This window comes from Kogia breviceps, chromosome 6, assembly GCF_026419965.1.
Source record: "Kogia breviceps isolate mKogBre1 chromosome 6, mKogBre1 haplotype 1, whole genome shotgun sequence".
NCBI lineage: Eukaryota > Metazoa > Chordata > Mammalia > Artiodactyla > Physeteridae > Kogia > Kogia breviceps.
In genome coordinates, this window is record NC_081315.1 from 116,320,003 (window position 1) to 116,342,955 (window position 22,953).

Genomic DNA, 22,953 nt, shown 5'->3' on the forward strand with positions numbered 1-22,953 from the left:
CAGGGTCTGTGGGAAGAGATGGGCCATGAGGAGTAGGGGAGGAGCTTCTGTTTTCTGGCTCTGTGGATCAGCCTGACCTTGGGCCCCCGTGCCTCTGTCACTGTGTTCCCAGGCCGCCCTGGATTCCCTCTGAGGTGGCCCTGGGACAGCCCCCCTACTACAGGACCAGCCAGAGCAATCTTTGGCCAACATGGATTTATATCCTGGATCTCTGGTTAAAGGGCTTATTGCTTAAAATAATAATCATCATCATGATGATGATGTAGATATAAAAATCACAGGGCTAGGAAACATTTAAAATTCCCTAAGGTTCTAAAATTGTGACAGGAGAAGGGAAATGAGTAACAAGGCTGTTGTGTGACAAGGAATGTTTCTAACAGCCTTGTCCATCCTTACTGAGTGATGTTTTGATGCATTTTTTTTAACCTTAAGAATGGTCTGAAATGGTTTTTTTCTCAATACTTTGTTGATTGACGAAGAATGATTTTCCCTGTTGCAGCAGTAGACTTGGGACATGGTCCAAGGTTATAAAATGTCATGTACCCTCCTGCCTACCTTACCTACCGCATTTCTGGAAAGGTAACTATCATGTCTGCTTCAAAGGCAAACAGGCCTTAATAGGACTGGATGAAAAGCAAGTGTAATTGTTTTCAATTACTTCATTTACAAATGCTTGCTCCTGAGAATGTCATTTTTGAAACAAAACATTTATACTAGCTCTTCCAGAGAGATGAAAGCATATTTTCTTCCTCAAAATCTGCTTTAAATATTAAAACTTTTCTCTGTGTTTTATGGAGGCATTTGCCTCACTTTTGCTCCAAGATCAAACCAACACTTCTGTGTTTATCTATCAACAAATATGCCTAATTACACCTCAAAGACAGCATGAAGCATTTTGCCCTACTTTGAAAGGCAGAGTTTTTTTTGTAATGTTATGTTTTAGAATATAGCATGTGGGTGATCCACCTCGTAATGCTGTCTTTCTCACTGAAACATGCTGTCTTTCTCACTGAAACATGCTGTCGCTTTGATATATTTTCTTTTCTTTTTTCTTTTTCTTTTTTTTTTTTGCGGTATGCGGGCCTCTCACTGTTGTGGCCTCTCCCGTTGCGGAGCACAGGCTCCGGACGCGCAGGCTCAGCGGCCACGGCTCACGGGCCCAGCCGCTCCGCGGCATGTGGGATCCTCCCGGACCGGGACACGAACCCGCGTCCCCTGCATCGGCAGGCAGACTCTCGACCACTGCGCCACCAGGGCAGTCCTCACTTTGATATATTTTCAACTGAACCGTGTATCTGGTTGTAAGTTGGAAGTCATTTTCTTATCTTCTGCTCTCCTCTTAACCAGCAGTGGTCCTTTTCTAAACAGATGGAGTCCCTTTAACCTTCACCATCACTAGCCACCTGGGAGGTGAAATTCGGAGGGGAATCTGACCCCACAGGGGAAGTACTCTTACTTTGCCCTTGGCGGTGCCCTCAGTACCCTGGAGGTGCTGGGGGTCATGTCTGGGTGCTGTTTCCCAGGAAGCCACACTATGGTCTGGACTCCTCACACCTCAGGCTTCTTACCATGTCCCTTCTGCCACCTCAGTGTTCTGCCCTCATTCAGCCAGCGCAGGGGGCGCTCACATGCATGCCTGCCACCCCGCCTCTGTTAGCCTGTGCTGAGTGGCTGGCGGAACTGCATCCGTTCTTCTCTGAGAGCTGAAGGCATTTGGATTATCCTCTCCCGCTGCTGTGTCGCTTGGGATTCCTCCCCGGTCAGCCGGCCTTTAGTGAGGCTCCCCCAGGCAGCAAAGGATTTCCTGTTACCTCGTGTCTTCACAACCGGGCTCCTGAAGCATTGTGTTGTCCAGGAGGGTGAGGAGACAGTGCATGCGGTACTGCCCCCCGGGCAGCAGGGTCAAGCCGTGAAGGCAGTTCGGCCCAGCCTTTTCAGAACTCATTGTGGAGAATTTCTCTGGATGACACTGTCTTGGTCAGCTTGGGCTGCTGTAAAAAATACAGCAATAGAGATTGGGTGGCATATAAATGACAGAAATTTAATTCTCACAGTTCTGGAGGCTAAAGTCCAAATTTTGGGTGCCAGCATGATTGGGTGTCTGGTGCGAGCCCTCTTCTGGTTGTAGACTGCCTCCCGTGGCAGAGAGCAGAGAGAGGAAACAGGCTCTCTTAGGACTCTGAGAAGAGTGGAGCTCCACCCTTGTGACTCTTCTAATCCTAATTCCTACAAGACCCCACCTCCTTATACCATCGCATTGGGGGGTAGTATTTCAACATGAATTTTGGGTCCATTGCGAACACTTGGTATTCCCGAGTAAGTGTGCCGCTCAGGTTGTCAGAATGCTGCTTTGAGCGGTGGAGGTTCATCAGAAGGATGTGTGGGGCATTAGAACAGAGAATCAGCTCCGTCGCTGTCCACTCGGGCCTCCCGGGCAGCTGAGCAGCCTTCAGAGTGCACGGGCCCCCAGCAGCACTTCCTTCAACTCCCTGTGGAGTCTAGCAGCGCTTCACCGCCCCCATCACTGCTCTCTGGGGCTGTGAGCCTCCTTGCTTCTGTGTCGTGCCTTCTTGCCCAGTGCCCTGCAGCTCCTGTCCTCTCTCCTTCCGTTGCTCTCATCATTCCCACTGTAACCGAGGCCTGATTGGTGGGCTCGGTCACCCTCGCCCCTGAGGGTCTGGGCTCTCTCTGCAGACCTTTGAGCCTGCTGGTGCCTGTAGCAGACAGCTGCCCCCGTCAGATGCCACTGTGACAGGTCAGGGTCCGCTCTGGCAGCGTGGTGGGGGCTGCATGGTGAGCTCTTCTCGGGTGACACCCCGGCAGTGTCGTGAGCCTGTTCCCCAGGCACTGGGTGACATCCTGCTCACACTGTCCCTCTCCCGCCCAAGACGTGTTCAGCGGTTCCATTGTAGCCTGCCAAAAACCGTGCCCTCGCCAGGGGGCCTTCTTTCTCCTCACCCTGTGCCTTCCTGTCATCACTCCACACCTAACTCCCACCTTCTCACAAGGCCCCACTGGACTGTCCCCAGCGCTCCAGGCTGGATGTGATCTGTGTTGTCGTAACTCTCTGTGTGTACACTTTGCTTCTCCTTCGGGGCATGTGCTACTACTCTCTTCCCTGCCGCACGGCATGTGTGTCTCTTCTCCTACTATACTCTTGTTTTCTGCGGCAGTATTTGGGTCCCCATCCTCATACCCCGCAAAGTGCTTGTGTAGGACAGGCTTTAGGTAGCTGTTGATGAATAAAGGAATGGTGGCTGCACTGCGGTTCTGATTTTTTTGCTGTGACTTTGGTTTGTTGTTAATGCCAAGAATGGTCGGTAGGTGGTGCTGATGAGCCGGCAGAAGAAGCCTGTTGGGGCAGATCCCAGGTTCTCAGGCCTGCAGAAGAGCTGAGAGTTCACTGAGGATGCCCTTCTTTGTTGTTCAGAGTTGGGGGCTCTTAGCTGGGGGTGGGGATGGGTCCCATGAGCCTCCTAAGTTTGATGCAGAATTTTGTTGTCTGTGTGCATTTTCTTTGGAGCAGGTGTCAGGTTCCGAGTGAAATGCTTGATTCTAAAGAGTAGGAATTATTGGTCTAAAATTATTATTGGTAAAAATTATTACTGGTAAAACTTACTGGTCTATACCATGTGTTGTTAACTCCCACTTGGCACACCGGTCTGTATTTTATTTCTCTCTCTTTTCTTTTTGCCTCACCCTGTGTTACTCAGAACAGAATTTTTAGAATTATACTGACTTTGTAAAGCTTTTTAGATTTTTTTTCCATGATGTGCTGTGTCTTCATATTATTTTAGTCAAGTGAGTCTCTGAATCTAGAATTACAGTTTTGACTCTAGGGTTTATTGTCTGTCTTGAATATTGATTTGATTAAATGGCTTTAGGTAAGTTGGAACCATTATGCTATGAGATTTCTATCCCCAGGGAGCCTATATTCTAATGAGGGGAGACTGCCTGTAGCAAATGAACCAATAGATAACATGTTAGGTTGTGACCAGTAATCCCCGAGAAAGATAAAGTCTAGGGGATGGCCAGAGTCCTAGCCTGGAGTCCTGACGGTTGCTAGTTTATATGCAGGGAGGAGGGGGAGGCCCTGATGTGGTGACACCTGAGCAGAGGTCTGCGGATATTGAGGACAGGGTACCAGTACAGGGCGCAGCAGGAGCTGAGCCAGAGGAGCATCCTGGGCTGCCGTTCCAGCGTTCTGGCCCTGACACCCCAGAACCCTCGAAGTCTAATGAAATCCTCTCCGCATGATGCACTCATCAGCTGCCGTGTTCTTTCTCACTCCTGCCTTTGCACGTGCTGTTCCTGCTCCCTGGAATGCCCTTCCCTGCCCCTCCCTGGGATTCTCTTCAGGACCGCCAGGACCCGGGCCTGGGTGGCCGTTGCGGTGAAGTCGTGGCAGGATGAGTAAATCTCTCCGTGTTTGCCCACGCTGCCGTGTGAGTCTTCATGGGTCCTCAGCACTTGTCATGATGAAATTTGTACTTTACACATCTAAATCCTCCCGTTGTACTGTGAACACTGGAGTGCTTGTCTGATCCATAACAGATATAGAAAAAAGTTGAATGAAGGAGTGAGGCTGCCTGATAAGGCTAATGTGTATGTGATCATTTTTGCTCTCTTACGGCCTGAAGCTCAAATCATGGTTCTCAGGATCCTCTGGTTGACTAATCAGTGGAGTCCTGATAATGTCTCCCATAAGAAGTAATTGGTTGGTATTTTAATCATCTTGAACTGCCTTGAAATCCTTTGGCATTACCTTAGTACTTCATATGCTTTTTTTTTTTTTTTTTTTTTGCGGTATGCGGGCCTCTCACCGCTGTGGCCTCTCTCGTTGCGGAGCACGGGCTCCGGACGCACAGGCTCAGTGGCCATGGCTCACGGGCTCAGTCGCTCCGCGGCACGTGGGATCTTCCCGGACCAGGGCACGAACCCGTGTCCCCTGCATCGGCAGGTGGACTCTCAACCACTGCGCCACCAGGGAAGCCCCCCCATATGCTTTTAAAAACAGAGCCTTTATGCATGTTTAAGTAGTTCTGGTTCCTCATGCCTAAAAATCTGAAATATTTAGGTTGTGAAATCTCTCAAGTATTTTATAACTTTTAAATTTTATTTAGCTTTAGTATAATTGACCATTTCTTTATGCTTTGGAACAAAATTCTAGATAGACACTTGTTATAGGCTAGTCCTGATTTTGGAGAAAGGGACCAGGTTGTTCTCTGTAAAGACCTCTGTGACCCAAGGACATTATGTGAAGGATAAAAATTCCAAGAAAAAAAGCACTTGGCCCTTGACTCCTCAGCACACTTGCATGGCGTTGCTGAATCGGGTTTGGGCTTTCCTTTAAACATTATCGTGACTAAAGAGTTTGTGTGCATGTGATTCCAGAGGGATGCTCATTACTTATAAAACCAGGAAAGCTGGAAAAGAAAAATATACATACAATACATAGAAAAACAAAAAGGCCATTTATCAATCAAAAACATGTCCTCGCTTTAAAGGATATTTTAGTAAGTTATTCCAGAGAAGGTGATTCCCAATCCATTAGAAAGTAGCTAATTTTTCCAAGCCACTGGGGCCTTCTCTCTCCATGAACAAGGTTGCAGTGCTCTAGAATTCACCTCACAGAGTAACTTCGTGGAGTAGCTTTGAAAATCTTGTGACCTATTTATTTGGCATTTACCTCTAAGAAAAATCTTACCTCAGCCAGAGTTCCTGACTCCAGATGTTTTTTGAATGTGCAAATATGTAAAATACTAGTAATTCAGGGACTCAGCACGTGACCAGGAGGATTGTGGGAAGGATGGTGGTGACTCAGCACTGCCCTCTTCTGTGTAGGTGACGCGTCCAAGGAAGACATCGATACTGCTATGAAGCTGGGCGCTGGGTACCCCATGGGCCCATTCGAACTTCTCGATTATGTTGGGCTGGATACTACCAAGTTCATCATGGACGGTAAGAATTGGAATTCTCTGTTGTCTGTCTTTAATTTAGTTGAGGTAGTCTCTCTCAACTGTGAATTGAAGTATAATGCCTATTTAAACAGATAACGAGTCTTAGTAGACCTTCCAAAGTCCTGCCCCACCAGCTTAAAGGTTAAGTGAAATGGCAGAAGGAAAAATGTGATTGCCTATTCTCCTCATGAGGCAACTTTTTTTTTTAACTTTCCATTTTGAAATAATTATAGATTCACAAGAAGTCTCAAATACAGCACAGACAGGGCCTGTGTACCCCTTTATATAGTTTCCCTGTGGTTCCATCTTATATCGTAACCACAGTACAGTATCAAAGCCAGGACATTAACATTGGTACACAGTCATTCTATCACATATGCTGATGTGTGTAACCACTGCATTCAAGACGCACAACCATTTTAAAAAGTGGATTCATTTTACTGTAGTGGCTCTGAAGACAGGTTTAAACTAGTAACCAAAATTGGGCTACCGAAGTTGAATGTACCTCATAATACCAAGTTGCACAAAGAATACGTACGGGAAGAGCAAGGAGGGCTCTGGTTTAAGCATGAGCTTTTGAATTTTATGAGGGTACAAAATACCAGTGGCAGCAAATTCGGATTTGCTGAAAAGTCATTTCACTGTGTCACTGAGGGGTCTAACCACCAGGTGAATGGGTTCTGTTTGTGACCCTGGACCTTTGGCATTCGCGATTCCCAGGAAGGGGTCGGATGAACAGGACGGCCATTGGTAGAGCTGGGCCTCGAACGGCGCGGCCTGGTGGCAGCACACCCGCTTTAGGGCTCATGCTCAGCCTTCCTTCTGCCTCTGCCGTTTTGGCCCGAGTGGCACCAGGCCCGTGGGATTCTCCCACATCAGAGTAGGGACCCCTCTCCCCGCGCTCTGCCTCCAGACTTGGCCCTGGAACGCCGAGACTTAAACCCAGCACTTCATCCGAAGCTCTTTTCCCTCCTCTCAATAGGATGGCATGAAATGGATACAAAGAACCCCTTGTTTCAGTCCAGCCCATCCATGAATAAGCTGGTAGCAGAGAATAAGCTTGGCAAGAAGACTGGAGAAGGATATTACAAATACAAGTGATGCGCAGCTTCTCTGGCTCTGGGAAGAAGCCCCGTAAGCACATGCCAACAGCTCCCCCAGTGCCCAGGGGATGCTCTTCGCTCAGACGTTCCCTCACACAGCACAGTCTGTTCCATGTGCGTTTTGATTGTAATCTATCGGAACGAATTATTTACAGTAGTTACAGTAATAGCCGATTCCTCCGTTGAGAACTAATTCCCTTTTTTAGTTTGTTCATTTCTGTGTATTTTCTAAAAAGCTTTACACCTTAGGTGCCTTGGAGTAAACATTTATTTTGAACCTTGTCGTTTTTGTAAAGAGTGTCCTGAACCTGAACTCATTCACTTGTAACGAGAGCACCCTGTGTCCGTCCGTTGCCACACGGGAGAGCGGCGAGCCGTTGACTCGTCTGGTGTGTCTCTGGAGGGCTGCGCGAGCAGCACCTGCCTCTCGCCTTTACCGGAACATTTGCTGCCTGCAGCCTCAAGCCTTACCCTACTTTGGGCATGATGTCAGGTGTCATGTCTTGATTCAGCTCATCTTCGAGATGCTGCTTCTGGATTGGTGGGAACACCTCCATGTGTTTTGTTTTTGCAGGAAGAGGTTTCATTCACCTCTGAAATCTGAGTGATTATTGTCTTTTTTTTTTTTTCATGAGAAATAATTGCTGCAGATTGACTCGAATGAAATGCAGTCTTTTATTCTGTGAAAATTTGAATTAAAATAAACGTATAATTTAAAATCATAATACGCTTAAATGGTTATAAAAGTAAAGGTTGGTAATTTAGGCAGAAGCTGTGCCGTCTTCTTTGGCCTGTAGTCACTGTTTTGCGTGGTAATGGAGGGGAAGGAGTGGCAGGAGAAGGTGTTCCTGTGCAACCTGCCTGCAGCCGTCACTCCAGATTGCGTACCCGGAGAGCAGTAATAAGGGCGCAGAAAACACTTTTTAAGGAACATCTGTTTCTTCTTTGCCAACAAAAAGAAACAGTGTAACATAAGCTTCTTTTAATCATTGGCTTGAGAAAGTGACTTCCAAGATAGAATTTTGAAGCTGGAAAGAAATCAGAAACCCTGAGGTCCAGTGGCCTCATTAACAGAGAGCTGAAAGGATGTACCCAAGGACACCAGAAATTCTGTGGCGGAGCCAGGATTAGAACTAGGTTTCAATGATTAAAAAAAAAAAAAAAAAAAAAATACAAAATAGCAAATTTGAAAATTTCAAATCCTTTCAAACAGGACTGTCCCCCAAAGGGGCATCCTTGTTTGGTATCCTGGGCCACAGTGTCAGCGGTTGAGAGATTTCCCCCCCGCCCTCCATTTCATAGTGGATAAAGGGGAGCTTATTCATTTTTTTTTACTTGAATCTAACTATAGCATAGTGGAAAAATTAATATGTACATACATTTCTACCACACATAGAACCTGGTTTAGGAAACGTGTAGGTTATTCTTATAGAACATTTCCTAACGATAAAAGGAAGCACCTGTGACACCATCACCATTTCCATTCCTTAAGGTTACCCTGTGGTCAGACAGCCCCCTGGCTCACTCTCAGGCTGGCTCCTGACCTTTGTTTGACAGGAGCCCCGGGCTTAGGAGGGGCCTTTCTTTCTTTCTGTTCTCTGACTGGAGTGCCCGCAGGCTGTGGGCCCTTGTTTTGGAAATGGCAGGGCTCTTGCTGGACCGCTGAATTCCAGGAAAGAGAGAACTCAGTGGTGTGACTGTCAGCCTGCTGCGGTGAGGGTGGAGGTCACAGCCACCTTTCTCTGCCTGAGGGTTTTCAGCTCACTCAGCCTGCCAGAAAGTCAGAACACCTGGCCTCTGAAGATTTTCTTTATCATGTTCAAAAATCCTGTTCCACGTGCCACGTTTGAGTCCGGGAAGGGATTTTGAACATCTTACACACAGGAGCAGAGAGCGGCTTTCTCAGCCCCGTCTCTGCATTCTCGGGTGAGGCCAGCTGCTGCCCGCCGAGGGCTCCGTGGGGACAAGGGTCTCCGTGGTCAGTCAGGTCCTGTGCTTTCAAATCAGGACGGCTGCTGCTGTTTGCTGCGGTATGTGTTGGAAACGGCCTCAGCAGGAACCGTAGGGGCTTGGGTTGGCCTCCACTGTGTTTGGCTGCACTTGTTCAGGAGGGAGGGCAAGTCCAGGCGGGGCTGTGGGCCTGGCTTCCCCAATGCCGTTCCTCCTCTCTTCCCTGAACTCTCCTCCAGTCAGCGGCCAGGGGTGTTTGGTCACATCTTGAACGTAATTACTAGATTTTTAGATCAAGAGCATACTCTCCCCCCTTCTCTCCTGTACTCCCTTATTAGTAATATTTGTATTCCTATAATAGAAAAATGAAAATTTGAGATTAAAAAGAAAGCTGTACGATGGATGAAATAGTTTGTCGGAAAAGACTAAGTGAGCCTCTGAGCATAGCCATCACCCAGACTTCAATTATGTTTAGCCAGATGGCGTTCTCTGAAGGGTAGTTTTAGCGCTTCCGAAGATGTCTTTGTAAAGTAAAAATTGTGGCCCTTTAATGTCCATAAGCTTCACTGTTAGTTTCTCAGGGAGCAATGGTTGGCTAATTCTCTTTTTAAAAAAATAATTAATTAATTTATGGCTGCATTGGGTCTTCGTTGCTGCGTGCATGCTTTCTCTAGTTGTGGTGAGTGGGGGCTACTCTTCGCTGCGGTGCGCGGGCTTCTCATTGTGGTGGCTTCTCTTGTTGCGGAGCATGGGTTCTAGGCGCGCGGGCTTCAGTAGTTGTGGCGCACGGGCTTAGTTGCTCCGCGGCACGTGGGATCTTCCCGGCCCTGGGCTCGAACCCGTGTCCCCTGCGTTAGCAGGCAGATTCTTAACCACTGTGCCACCAGGGAAGTCCTGGCTAACTTCTCTTGGCATCAGTTGTAAGGTCTGTTTCCAGTTTGGGGACTTAACTAATGCAGCATGGGGGAAAGGCAGGAACAGATCTTGAAACTACAGTATAAACTCTGGCGGTACAAAATGATTCCCCACTGGGTTCTGTTCTATGGTAAGTTTTCTGACTCTTTAACGTGTCAGCTTTTAAAAGCTCATTTGAGACCCAGCCATTAATTGTTGGAAGAGGTAAAACTAATGTGTTAGTCACCGCTTATACAACATACACAAATTACACTTTCATAGTTTTCAAGTTATAGTTGTCACACATTTGAAACAAGCTTTTGTCTTGATTTTAATCCCTTTAACATTTCAATCTAAGTAACTAATTGATTAAGTCTTAGCAGAAATACAAGGTGTGGCTGTAATTTTGTGGAACTAATTTTCCTGTAAACAGGCATTGATGGTACATAAATAGTAATCAAAAAATGCTTTGAACAATGGAAGCATTGCTGCATTTTCAACCCAACTTGATTGTGTAAATGCTATTTTTAAGATCACTCGATTTCATAATCAGTTTTTATTTCTATGGGAGAACAAATTTTAACTCCTGAAAGACAGAAAAATCCCATCATTGATACTAATTCTATTCAATGTTTTATTTTAAATGACCAAATGTAGCTGTTCCAGAATTAATCGGTATAAGTGATTAATACCATGGGCTTTGGAATTAAACACACTTGGGTTCTAGCACTCACTCAGCTGTACTCTCTTTACTTACGTAGCCTAACCTGGGGGTGGGGGCGGGCAGTTACTTATCTTCTGGAGAAATCTAGCAGAATGGGCACGGTGATGGGGCGGGGCCTACCCCACAGGCTTTCTGAGGACCACATGAGATGATGGACATCCGGTGTTGAGCTCATTGCCTCGATCAGTAGGCTGATCGTGACTGCCTCCCTCCTCTGTGCCCCACTGGATGGAAGCCACGGTTCCCCAGAACCTGCAGGCTTACAGAGCCTTTTATGCTTGCGGGAGGGAGCTGCGTGAAAGGGAGCCTTAGAGGTGAAGCTGCGGGGACAACTGGGAGAAAAGTGCGGGCGCTCCATACTCCACCCCGCAGCTCCTCCAGAAGGGTCTCCCAAGGCTCGGAAGGGCCTGTGTCAGGGCTGATCCGGAGGAAGAAGCACGCAAGAACCAGCGAGCGAGCGAGGTGGCCGTCACCCAGGTGAGTTAACGTTTTATGTGTGGGCAGTAGACTGTGGAAGATTCAGGACCCCAGAAGGAAAGCAAGTGCGTAGGAGAGGGCCCCAAGACTCGCCAAACACGTGCAGAAGTCGGGGAAGGGGGCGGTGTAGGGACAGAAGCAGCGGCGAACTTCGTGCTCTCCTAGTGGGTTTGGCAAGGCCGAGCCAGGAGACAGGCCTTCAGGCGCAAGGGCTGCGGCCGCTGCCGGCCTGCGGGCCTCGAGTCCGCCACAAACAGGTAGCCTGTCCTCAGGCGGCCGAGCACATGTTATAAGGGAAAACTTAAGACTGAGAACTCCCCGTAAACGGTCACTTGACTCCACCACGTTTGGAAATCCTGGGTTTAGAAAACAGGAAACTGAGAAACCACCCAAACAGGCCTGGGGAGGAAGGCGCGTTTCCGCGAAGTTTTCTGGTTGAGGCGTCTGAAGGACCGAACCTTGAAAGCCTCACTCTGGAGCCGCGTGGAGGTTTTGCCACCTACCCCTGGGGAGGGGATTTCCAGAGCTCTTCCACCTCAGTGTTACAGCTGCAGGGCAGCCCCCCACCCAGCATGCATTCGTGGCGGGGCCAGGCGGGCAGAGCGGGAGTGCCCTGGCTGGGCCGGGGGCCGTGCTCGGCCCTCTGAGTCCAGAGGAGAGGCTGTCCGCCCTGAGGCCCGCAGGTGACACCTGCTTAACTGGCATCAGATGCAGAGGTGATGCGTGAGGGAGGGAAGCGGTACCGAGCTGCCTTCCCTCCCCGCCCCCACGCTGCGCGGCTGGCAGAACTTAAGCGAACGCACACACCTCCTCGGCTGGGAAGCAGCCGCGTGCGCGTGGCAATGTTTAGAGAGGCTGCTGCCCTTTCAGCACTGGGTTTCTTGGGGGATTCTGCCGGTAGCTGGCTCGATGCTCTTAGGTCAGAGGCCTGTGTGAGGTCACGAATGCTCAAGGCTTGATTTTCTCTGTTGTCCCCCCTTGCCGGTTAAGGCTCGCACGTGTTAGGGGCTGACTTGTGCTAGCGAGCGTCGTTTTGTTAAAGTCACGCTAGCCTGCAGTGCCGGGGGGTCTGGGGACAACACATCTCTGTCGCTCTTCTTGCGGTTTGCAGTCCCCGCCCCATCCCTGTGCGTCACAGCCTCCTGGAGACTCTGTGCTCCAGGGCCTCTCATCACTACTTGAAATTCCCCATCCCTGCTGCTCCAGGGGAAAGGACTGGAGGGGAGAATAGACACAGTGCTCCTAACATTTCAGAATAAAAGTTGTGGCCACAATATTGAGTGTTGCATTCAGGTTGAAAGCACATGAAAATGGGCCAGTTGTTTTTTTCTTTCTATCAATATTTTTTTAAATGAAAGTATATTTGATTTACAGTGTTGTGGTAATTTCTGCTGTACAGCAAATGATTCAGTTATACATATTTATGCATTCCTTTTTCGCATTCTTTTCCATGATGGTTTATCGTAGGATACTGAATATAGTTCTCTGGGCTATACAGTAGGACCTTGTTGTTTATGCATTCCATATATAATAGCTCACATCTGCTAATCCCAACCTCCCACTCCATCCCTCCCCCAGCCCCCTTCCCCTTAGCAACCACCAGTCTGTTCTCTGTCCGTGATTCTGTTTCTGTTTCGTAGGCAGGTTCATTTGTGTCATGTTTTAGATTTCACATGTGATATCATGTGGTATTTGTCTTTCTCTGTCTTACTTCACTTAGTATGATAATCTGTAGGTCCATCCATGTTGCTGCAGATGGCATTATTTCATTCTTCTTTATGGCTGAGTAATATTCCATTGTATGTATGTACCACATCTTCTTTATCCATTCGTCTGTTGATGGACATTTAGGTTGCTTCCATGTCTTGACTATTGTGAATAGTGCAGCTATGAACATAGCGGGGGTGTGTATATCTTTTTGAATTATACTTTTGTCTGGATATATGCCCAGGAGTGGGATGGCTGGGTCATATGGTAGTTCTATTTTTAGTTTGTTTTTTTGTTTTTTGTTTTTTAGTTTTAGTATTTTAAGGAACCTCCATACCGTTCTCCATAGTGGCTGTACCAATTTACATTCCCACCAACAGTGCAGGAGGGTTCCCTTTTCTCTACACCCTCTCTAACATTTGTTCTTTGTAGAGTTTTTAAAAAAAATTTAATTGTTTTATACAGCAGGTTGTTATTAGTTATCTATTTTATACACATCAGTGTATACATGTCAATCCCAATCTCCCAATTCATCACACCACCACCCCCACCCCCCTGCCGCTTTCCCCCCTTGGTGTCCATATGTTTGTTCTCTACATCTGTGTCTCTGTTTCTGCCTTACAAGCCAAGTTCATCTGTACCATTTTTCTAGGTTCCACTTATATGCATTAATATACGATATTTGTTTTTCTCTTTCTGACTTACTTCACTCTGTATGACAGTCTCTACGTCCATCCATGTCTCTACAATGTTGTAGAGTTTTTGATGATGACCATTCTGACTGGTGTGAGGTGATACTTCACTGTAGTTTTGCTTGGCATTTCTCTAATGATTAGTGATGTTGAGCAGCTTTTCAGGTGCCTCTTGGCCATCTGTATGTCTTCTTTAGAGAAATGTCTATTTAGGTCTTCTGAAAATGGGCCCATTGTTGTAAGGGGCACCTGGATGGGTTGGAGTCCTGAGACCAGGCACTGAGCAAAGAAGAGTCCCAGCTAGTTGGGTCCTAGGAATCGGAGCAGGCATAGCCTATGCCAGATGCTGGCATGTGGGGATCAGATGAAGTGGTTCAGCAGGCACCCCTGGGCTTTTTAAGCTCCCAGCAAGCACTGCACAGGCCTTGCTTTGTACGCTGCATGGTGGCTAGAGCCGGGCATGGAGGGCGAGCTAGATTTTGAAACCGTGGGTTGCCTTTCTCCAGCTGAGCAACGTTGATAGGACCTGTAAGAACAACAGGCCAGTTTGTGGGGCTCCATTTTACTTTGGTTGTTTTGCACCTTCTTCCTGGTGGGAGAAAATATTACTACAGTGTAGAACATAATTTAGTGATTCTAGTGAGTTCAAATTCTGAGACAATTAAGTTACAGACAGAGAAGAGAATGACTAATCTGCTAATCTCATTGTGACTACAAAGAGAAACAGTTGTGTGATTAAGTCTCTGTAGGCAGTGTTCTCTTCTCCATGTATTTAATGGAGATCAAAATTTAACTGAGCTGGTAACATCTCAAGCTATTAGAGATGAGATAAAGAAAAATATTTAATAAACACATCAGTGTAAACGACCCAATACAATCCAGACTTTGCCCCCTTAGTGTAACCATTTCCTCGCTCTTTGGTCCAAAACGGAGTGGTTAGGCCTGGTTACCAACTGCTTCCACGGGCAGAAGAAAAATGCTCATATGTTCTATGGCTACAGGCATTACAAAACCAAAGTATTATTTTGTTACATTGGGGAAAACAGAAACTGTTTAATAACAAATTCTAAAGCAATTCAAAGGGAACTTCATTTGCTAGTTATTTTGTACGTGTGGATTTTGTATGTGTGGGGTGCGTCTCATTTTCCACTCGCTGTACCTTCGCGGAGGTCAGTGAGATCTTCTTCAGCCCGCGCGGGTGTGTGCGCACAGGGGTGAAGCGCACAGCTCCTGACAGCGGGCGCGGCAGACACTGTCCGGCTCCGCGCGACTCCAAACCTGGGCTTTCCCCACCGTGTACCTCCTTCCGTTATAAGCAACTGATTTTTTAAGTTTCAATTACTATTCAGGGAGAAGGATGCCTGTGTATTATAACAAATGCAGGTGGTGAACAAGCTTACAAACAGCAGAAACGTTTCCTAGTGGAAACGTTTCCTAGTGGAAAACGTTTATTTCAGCAGAGCCCATGGGCAGGTAAATAGGTATTGAATGAGTGCATTGGCCAGTTCTGTTTAACGCCGCTTTACTGGCCTGCAACACTGCCGACGGTAAGCAACAAGAGCAGTTTTCTTCAGCTAGGCAAGTTCTAATTTAGGTTGATTCATGCTAGTGACGTTTATTTTAACTGGCTGTCTCGGTATACCCGATATATTCTCCTGTCTCCCTCAAAACCACTCCTAGCTGCAGAGTGAGACAATGTAGGTTTTCCACATTGGAGAGCTGGAGAAGTTTTGGAAGTTTGCAGCTGCCAAAATGGTATCCACTAAGTAATAGCCAACAAAACCAATCATCTTATTTTTTTCCCATAATACATACATAGGCATTTAGAATCCCGTTCTTCTATTAATATTAAGATGCTTAACTTCAGACTCTTCAGTGTCTATTAAAAAGCGGTTCAGATTTTGTACGCGTATACATGTACGTATCCCTGGAGGTCAGGCTTCACAGGGCAGCTCTTAAAGTTTCTGTGTATGCAAGATAACATCCTGTGGCAGGTGTAGCAACTTGTACAACTAACTAGTGCGTCGTGTGGAATTTAAGTTTCTCCTTCCTGTCGGGACCATGCGTCGCTCCCTTGTGACTTTTCTCCTTTAAAAAGAAAGCCCTGCAGACATCTTGTTCTTGCTCGTGGGCCCCTGACCAGAAGTTTCCATATTGTTTCAACCTTCTAGAGGAAAAGACATAGTTTCCTAAAGTATAGAGGAAAAAAATTGTTGTATTTAGGACAGCCATAGTTGTGAAGGTGTTCCAAGGCTCCTCCCAGCCGAACAGGTAGTTGCCAGCAACCAAACAAACTAAAGCCACAAGGAAAGCGCCCCTTGCTTGGTAAGGGCCGGCGCGTCAGCTGTGACCTCCGATGAGAGGCTGGCCAGCCTCCTCTTGCAACAGGCTCCAGCCTCGAGCTCGCTGCGGGGGAGGAAGCCGAAGCCGAACCGCTGCAAGAGCAAACAGAAGCAGTGGCCGGAAGGGAGTCCGTCTGCCCAGTCGCCCCAGGAGAGCATGTCCCTTGGTCTGTGTGTGCCTCTCCGGGGACTCTGGACTCTCCTTTCACCAAAACTGCTGCCCGCAGAAAGCAGGATTTGGGAAGAATGGGCCAGGAGTGAGCACCGTGCCATGACGTCCAGGTTATCTAGGAAGTTATTCTGGAGGAAATATGAATAGAAAACTAGGAGGGACCAAGTTGTGGCCTGGAGGATTCAAACAACCCATTTCTTTCAATATTGTTGACCCATTTTTTGCGTCACATAAACGTAGAGGAGGAGGAACCCAGGGAGAGGAGACTTGAGTAGGCTTTGGCGGAGGCTCAAGTCTCACAACTCTCCTTGCTCTGTTCACTTGACAGACTTTTATCACTAATCAGTTTCTTTCTAAGACTCGGAAGAACCAATGTGTTGCTATGACCTGTTTTTTCCCCCCAAAAGTAACACCCTAGGTTTTTCCTACACTTCCTCGGATCTTCTAGTTAACTTCTGGAGAGAGCACGGTGGCAGCTTTATACAGTTAAAACTTCTTGGTTCATGTATGTTAAGAAAACAGAGAGAGAGAGAGAGAGAGTTTCAAATGAATATGAAACCTTTAACCAGTAGGTCCCCTGAACGTAATAGACATTTTTCCCTGCTTCAAGTTTAGGACTAAATGAAGAGGAATTGGAGAGGTTCCAGAGGATACTAATGAAAATGATTAAAGGACCAATGATGAAAGGTTCAAGGGATTGGGATTACTTAGCCTGGAGAAGAGAAATTTGAGGGGTGATTTAATGGCAATCTTCAAGTACAGTATGTGGAGGGTTATTACAAGTATGGTAGCCAGCTGTTCTCCAGCTGTAGTGAAGGTTGAAAAAAGGAAACAGAACGAGAATTTCAGCAAGACATTGAAGTTAGATCAGTGGTGTCGGTGGTTTTCAGACTAGCTCAATGGACTGTGGAAGCTTTGTGGAAGGCCATGAAATGCTGATGTTTTAAAACTTAAAATACGGAGGTTCTACTAAATCCGATACCAACCTATATATAGTATAACAAATGCTTAAGGGAGAATTATGGAGTGCAAACTCAAAATTGGGAAAATGTCGACTTTGGGGAGATGAATGGGAGTTAAAGCACAGGGACCACCTTGATTCGGGGACCCGTTTTGAGAAGCCATGGGCTCTGACCACGGGCTGCACCAGCACACCTGCAGAGGTGCCGGCTGGAGCCCGTGAGGATGTCTGGGTTCTCAGAAAGGGAGAGAATCATTCCCATCTGAATCCTGTTGCCCTGATTTCCATCTACCCGTGGGAGAGGAGGAGGTGGGGTTCCAGGCTGCAGGAGGACCCCTACGGACTGCATGGCCTGGAGATGGGGGGATGGCCTGTCCCCGAGGCAGCCTCACGGGCAGCACCCCTGTCATGTGGACACACCATCTCTGGCCCAGCCTGTGGATTTAGGTCACCATTACCAACTGCAAGTCATCAGGAACTTCACTCTTTAAAAAAAAAAAAAAAAAAAAAAAAAAAAGACTTGTTTTTAAATGTTTTATTACAAAGCTTTTTAAAAAAAACGCTCAGCACGTTAACTCAAACTGGAATGACAAACGTTAGATGACAGTTTTGGGCAAAGGCTGTGCCTTGCTATTTAAAAAAAAAAAAAAATGGGTACATCAATGCTCATTTTAACAACTGGCTTAAAATTCCACTAATCAGCTAATAAAAACAGATACAAATACAGAACATTTAAAGTAATAACAATTCAAGTGCTGGGCTTTTTACAACAAGGGGGTGAGAAGGAAAGAAATGAAAATTCACTGCAAACTGGTCTGCTGAAAGTATCTGTTAAGGTTTACCATTTAAAAAAAAGAGAACAGATCATAAGAAAAATAAAATGAAAGAGGACTGCCAACTGCTACCCACAGAGTGGACTGGCTGTTACGTTTACTTAGCTCTATCGGACACCTTACAAAGACAGGCCACTATTACACGTAATTCACGGAGAAGCCCCTTAGCGGACAAGACATCCCTCAAAAGAAGAAGGCTTCTTTTCACTTCGTTTTTATTTCAAACTCTTCCAGATCTTTCGATTTTACTTAGAAAGCTCATCGCTAGCAAAATATACAAGAAGATTAAAACTAAAAAGTGTAAATTAAAAAAATTCAAGTTCAAAAAAAAAAAAAAAAAGAAGCAAACATGATCGATCCTTTTTGCACTGTTAAATAAAAGCTTGAGGAAAAGAGAAACAAACATAAGCCAGAAACAAAGCGGGAACTCTTCCACAAGTTCCCTCCGGGATGCTGACGGCTGTGCTGCGGCTGCTCCCAGTGCTCGGGGCAGGCAAAAGCAGCCAAGTTACTGTCCTTGCCAGGAGGCTACAGGTGTGGAGGCGGGATGCTCTGGGAAGTGCACGGCGGAGACGGGGGAGGAAAGCTGCTCAGCTGACCCAGGGCCTGCCTAGCATTCTCATGTGTTTTCTTTTGAAAAACCTTGTATGCTTTTTATTGTGGAACATGGCTCTCGGAGTAGATGAAAGGGGGTTTGGCAGTGATTGTCTTTATGGATCAGCGTCTCTAGCAGTGACCTCAGGGTGAAGTTGGTGTCATTTCTCCTCTGGGGTCGACTGGGCAAGCCGTGGAGACAGTCTGGGTGTTCAACAAGCTTCCATCTCCAGGAGAGGTCCCGGGGTCGCTGCCTTGGCTTTGCACGTTGGGAACGAGCTTCGTTTTCCACCTCAAGAAGGAACAAATGAAGTACTGTGAATGTGAATTTGCCACCGACCTTTACAGATTTTAACCTCTACTTCATACGGCACATGTCTTAAGATCTCTGCATTTAATTAATCCACGTTGTTGATCTGGTGATGGCTAAAGGAGGTTGCCCTATGGTAGCCCTAAATCCTCAGACTATGTTAGAGAATAAGTGTACTTTACTGAAATGTTTACCCTGGTTCCATGTATATGTACATAAATGTACAGGGTTCTGATGTGAAATACACATAATACTTTTTAGATCATGGTTTAAAAAAAAAATGTTGGAAAAACATCAGGAGGGAACGGCCAAACATGAATCCTAATGGCAGGCAATGGCCAGATCAGGGGAAGACTTGTCATTCTAAAGTGTTTGTTTGGTCTTTTTAGTCCACGGTGGGGAGCCACTGTAGGACTTTACATGAGACTAAAGCACAGGCAAGTTAGTCAATGCCCCTCACACTCCTACAACAAGCCCCCTGGTGACCAGAAGGGTCTATGTCCGCTCACATTCAGTCTTGAGGTGCACACGCTTCTCCAGTCTTAGACTTTTCAATTCTCAAGAGTTTTTTCCTTCGTAACAACCAGGATCTCTAACGTTAGCCTTGGAATGTGCACTCAACAAGTATTTAAAGATATTGCTGATAAGAGCATTCAGAAAGGAGAATCCCTAAATCCCCCAAAGCTTTAATAATCTGAGATTTTAAAAGTGATTAAAATATAACATTGCAACAAGATGAGACAAAGACAAAAGGAAAGTGAAAGCATCCCCAAGGTCAACTCCTCTCTGGAGAGCATCCACCTCCCCTGCTTCGCACCTGGGGAGACCGCCTCGTCCAGCTGCAGGGAAGCACCTACTCTACCTGGGTCTGGCACCTCAGATGCATCTCAACGCTCTGTCCCTGCAGTGTCCTTGTTATTAGCAGACATTTCCTTTAAAAAAAAATTAGTTCTAAAAAGTGGAGTGCATTCCTTTATGCTTTTTATTTGAGTGGAAAGACATCTTAGAGGAGCAATGAAAGGAAGCTTTGAGATAGTTTAATGATGAAAACTCAACTCAACTCTGGGTAGCGAGTTTACAGTCCACACCACGCTGTTCAGAGAAGATGGGTCTGTAGCCCGGGAGCCGTGAGGACGGGCCCAGCCAATGCCTCTAAGGGGCTCAGAGAGTGCGGGGCGCAGTGAGCCCTGCTATTAGGGCTCTTACCAACCACGCGTTAGCATCGTCAGAATCACGGCAACCACCACCGCTGCTGCTGTCCCTCAAAATGACTTACCAGAGCTGAGAAGAAACTGTTTACGCGGGTGGCTAGTGAACAAAGAAAACAAGCAAAAGCAAAATGGGAGGAAATCAGCCACAGAATGTTGCCTTCAACAGAATGACGTCTTCAATGTCGATTTCAATTCCTATTCTCCTGCAAAATTAACCTTCCCCCATTTAACAGGAAAACCACACTACAGCGGTGTGGTTTTTAAACTTGAAGCAGAGTAGAGATGCTTCACACAGGAGGATGGACCCTGGCTTTCCAAGGAGACAGGAGCAGAGCCCGGGCCGGGGTGAAGGCAGCGCCCGCAGACTCCTATTCACACGGCGCGTGGGCTCCCGGACTCTCAAAGGCCCAGCCCCGTCGCTCTTGCTGGTGAGAAATGGCGAGCAGCCCCGGGCGAGGCGCGCACAGCAGCTGGAGGCCAGTGCTGTGGTTCAGGACGGACTGGCCTCAGCCGCCAGGAGCGCCTGTCTGCTCACGGAGACAAACTGTCCTTCTGCTGGGACCCGTGCCCACCCCAGCCTCAGGCTGACTCCGAAGTCAAGACGGTCAGCGGCCTGCGTGGCCCCGCGGCGGCCTCCACTCCCCTGCGCTGACCGTCACTCACCGAGCCGTCCCCTCTCCTCACGGCACCCAAAGTGCCTCCTCCTCCCCGCCTCTCGAGAGCATAATAACATAATTACTAACCTGATCCCGGCTGGCCAGAGTGGCCATTTATCACAAGGATAATATGCGCTGCCCTGGGAAGAATTTCAACATCTCCTAATAAAGCCAGTGCTTTCTACACGTTTCCCCACTGTTGTTTCATTATCTTAGTATCCTCTTATAAATCCTCCTGAAAAGCTGGTTTCAGAGGTGCTCTGTTCAACTGCCAACCAAAAAGCGACTCTTCCCCCACCGGGGATGCTCTCCTTATAGTGTAGCTAGTATTTAAATAAGTGGGCAAGGAAACCGTCTATCAAGTAAGGCACCTTATTTGAACCTGGTTGCTCCTTTAAAATATAGGGTCACCAGGGCAGACCAGTCTTACCCCCAGGTGGGAGAAATGGGGGTAAAAAGCCTTGCAGTGTTGCTTTACAGACATAAAACAGGTCAAATCAAGATTCTTTTCAAAAAACCACAGGCATGAGGCTCGGGAGACGGGAGACTTCCCACATCTAAGTCTTCACGGGGGGCTGCAGCTGAAGCTGGGCCGGCCAGGCGAGCCCCGCGCAGCCCAGCCCAGCCCAGCGGTGGAGTCGGTGTAATCAAAGCCGCAATTACCGCGCCCGCTTCAAAGGGCGCTCGGAGCCCCGGCTTCCACGTCAGGCTTGGGCTTCCCTCCGCCAGCACTCACCACGTGGGCCATTTGCTGAGTGGGTGCGAAGGAAGCCCAGGAAGACGCCCTCCCCCCCACCGTCCAGCTGAAACCCAGGAAGCTCCTCTCCTGGACCAGACTCCAATCTGGACAAAATATCCCACTAACCAAATGGAAGCAGGAACCCGAACGGGCGGAGTCGCTCATTAAGAGCCCAAGCGGGAACGGGACATCTCAAGATTTCACGAGGGCCCTGCGTCTGGAGGACGACCAGCACCGACCGAGGCATTAGGGCCTTCTGGGCCTTGGCTCAAAAGATGTGAAGAGAGGGAGAGGGGAAATTCCTTCTTCTTACATGCCAACGTAAGCCTCCACTGGGAGCGCGTGGCCAGCCCATATCCTTGAGGTCCTGCAGCCCAGCCCCCTTCCCAGGCTGTCCTCCCAGCAGGAGGGGCTGCGGAAACAAGCCCATTAGAGGCCGAGGTGGGGGTGGGAGGAGGGGCGGCGCGTGACCAGGACCCACCCACCGGCTCAGCTGAGCCGTGCCTGTAAGCTCACTTCCTCGTCCAGAAATGGCGAGCAACCCCAAAAAGAAGGTGGTTGGAGCAAGAGCTCCTCCCTCCCCCTCCCAAATGTTACTAGCAAGGAGTGGGAAACTTTAAAGTGTTTTTAGTTATGATGTGAAATTTGAGGGGGGGAGTATCAGAGATCTGTGAGAGATGAAGAGAGGCAAGGGCTTTGCAAAGATCGCCCTCCTCACAGCAGCACACACCGCCTCATGCCTACTGCCTAAATGCTTCTGCCCCACCTCGGGGCAAACGGACGGAAGCCTGCCATTTCAGGGCGTGAACTCCTGCGCCGCACAAAGCCGCCTGTGTACGCCGAGAGCGGACTTCCAGAGCAGGAAGCGAGCGCGACAGAGCTGGGCCGGCCCTGCTGCCCGAGAGGGAACTGAGGCATCTGGTTGTTAGCGGCTGGTGTGAGGAGCCCCTAGAGATTCCCCAGGCCTCCTGGTTCCCCATGGGTCACAGGAGCTGGTGAGGAGGAAGGAAGAACAGCAACGTGTGCTGAGCGCTGCTCTGCCAGGCGCTGGGACACGACGTCGTGCCATCACGACAGCTCCGCTGACTTCAGCGCGTTTACACACAAGGATCCCGCTGCGGGAGGGGCGAAAGGCCTTGCCTGAGGTCACCCAACCTACAGGTGGCAGGATTAGCTTTTGAGCCCTAAACCTAAGTTCTCTCCAGCACACGTCGGGGCTAAATGATCACTCATTTGCTTCTCCTTGCCTGCCTGCCTTCCGTGCCCATCACGAGTCAGCATCACTGCGGAGGCGGAGGAGGTGGTCTCCATCTGGCCCACCGCCCACCCCAAGAGGCTATATGCTCTGTTTGAAAGCAGGGTGAGAGAACAAAGGGCCTAAGAAAGTAACTTTGAAACTTAAATCTCTAAGACTGAAAGTATAACCTACAAAGGCCCCCTTCAGGTCTTTGAAAGTAAGTACGACCCAGTATTTGAGAAAAAGAAGAAATGATAACGCGTGGTTAGGAAGGTTAGCGCTGACTCTCCTTTCTGCAGCTGAGCTAATCCTGAAGTCCCAGCATCAAGCTAGTCAGTCTCCCAGCCGCCAGCCACAGCTCTGACACCAGATGATTTCCAGAATGTGGAGA

At 47.9% G+C, this 22,953-nt stretch overlaps 2 protein-coding genes across 5 annotated transcripts in view; one reads left to right on the forward strand and one right to left on the reverse strand.

Moving 5' to 3' along the window:
• Positions 1-7,788, forward strand: part of HADH (hydroxyacyl-CoA dehydrogenase) — a 50,827-nt gene extending 43,039 nt beyond the window's left edge. The window contains exons 7-8 of the mRNA XM_059067685.2: positions 5,845-5,961; positions 6,943-7,788. Of these exons, the coding sequence (XP_058923668.1) occupies positions 5,845-5,961; positions 6,943-7,061 (236 nt within the window). The 3' untranslated portion in view covers positions 7,062-7,788. The remainder of the gene's footprint in view (positions 1-5,844; positions 5,962-6,942) is intronic.
• A 9,722-nt stretch (positions 7,789-17,510) lies between these two features.
• The window catches only part of LEF1 (lymphoid enhancer binding factor 1), a 120,849-nt gene continuing 115,406 nt past the window's right edge, over positions 17,511-22,953 (reverse strand). For all 4 annotated transcript variants that reach the window (XM_059067680.2, XM_059067679.2, XM_059067682.2 and 1 more), the window contains one exon: positions 17,511-18,701. Coding sequence is in view for 2 of the 4 variants with exons in the window: in XM_059067682.2 (XP_058923665.1) it covers positions 18,622-18,701 (80 nt within the window). In the remaining 2 variants the exon portion in view is untranslated. The remainder of the gene's footprint in view (positions 18,702-22,953) is intronic.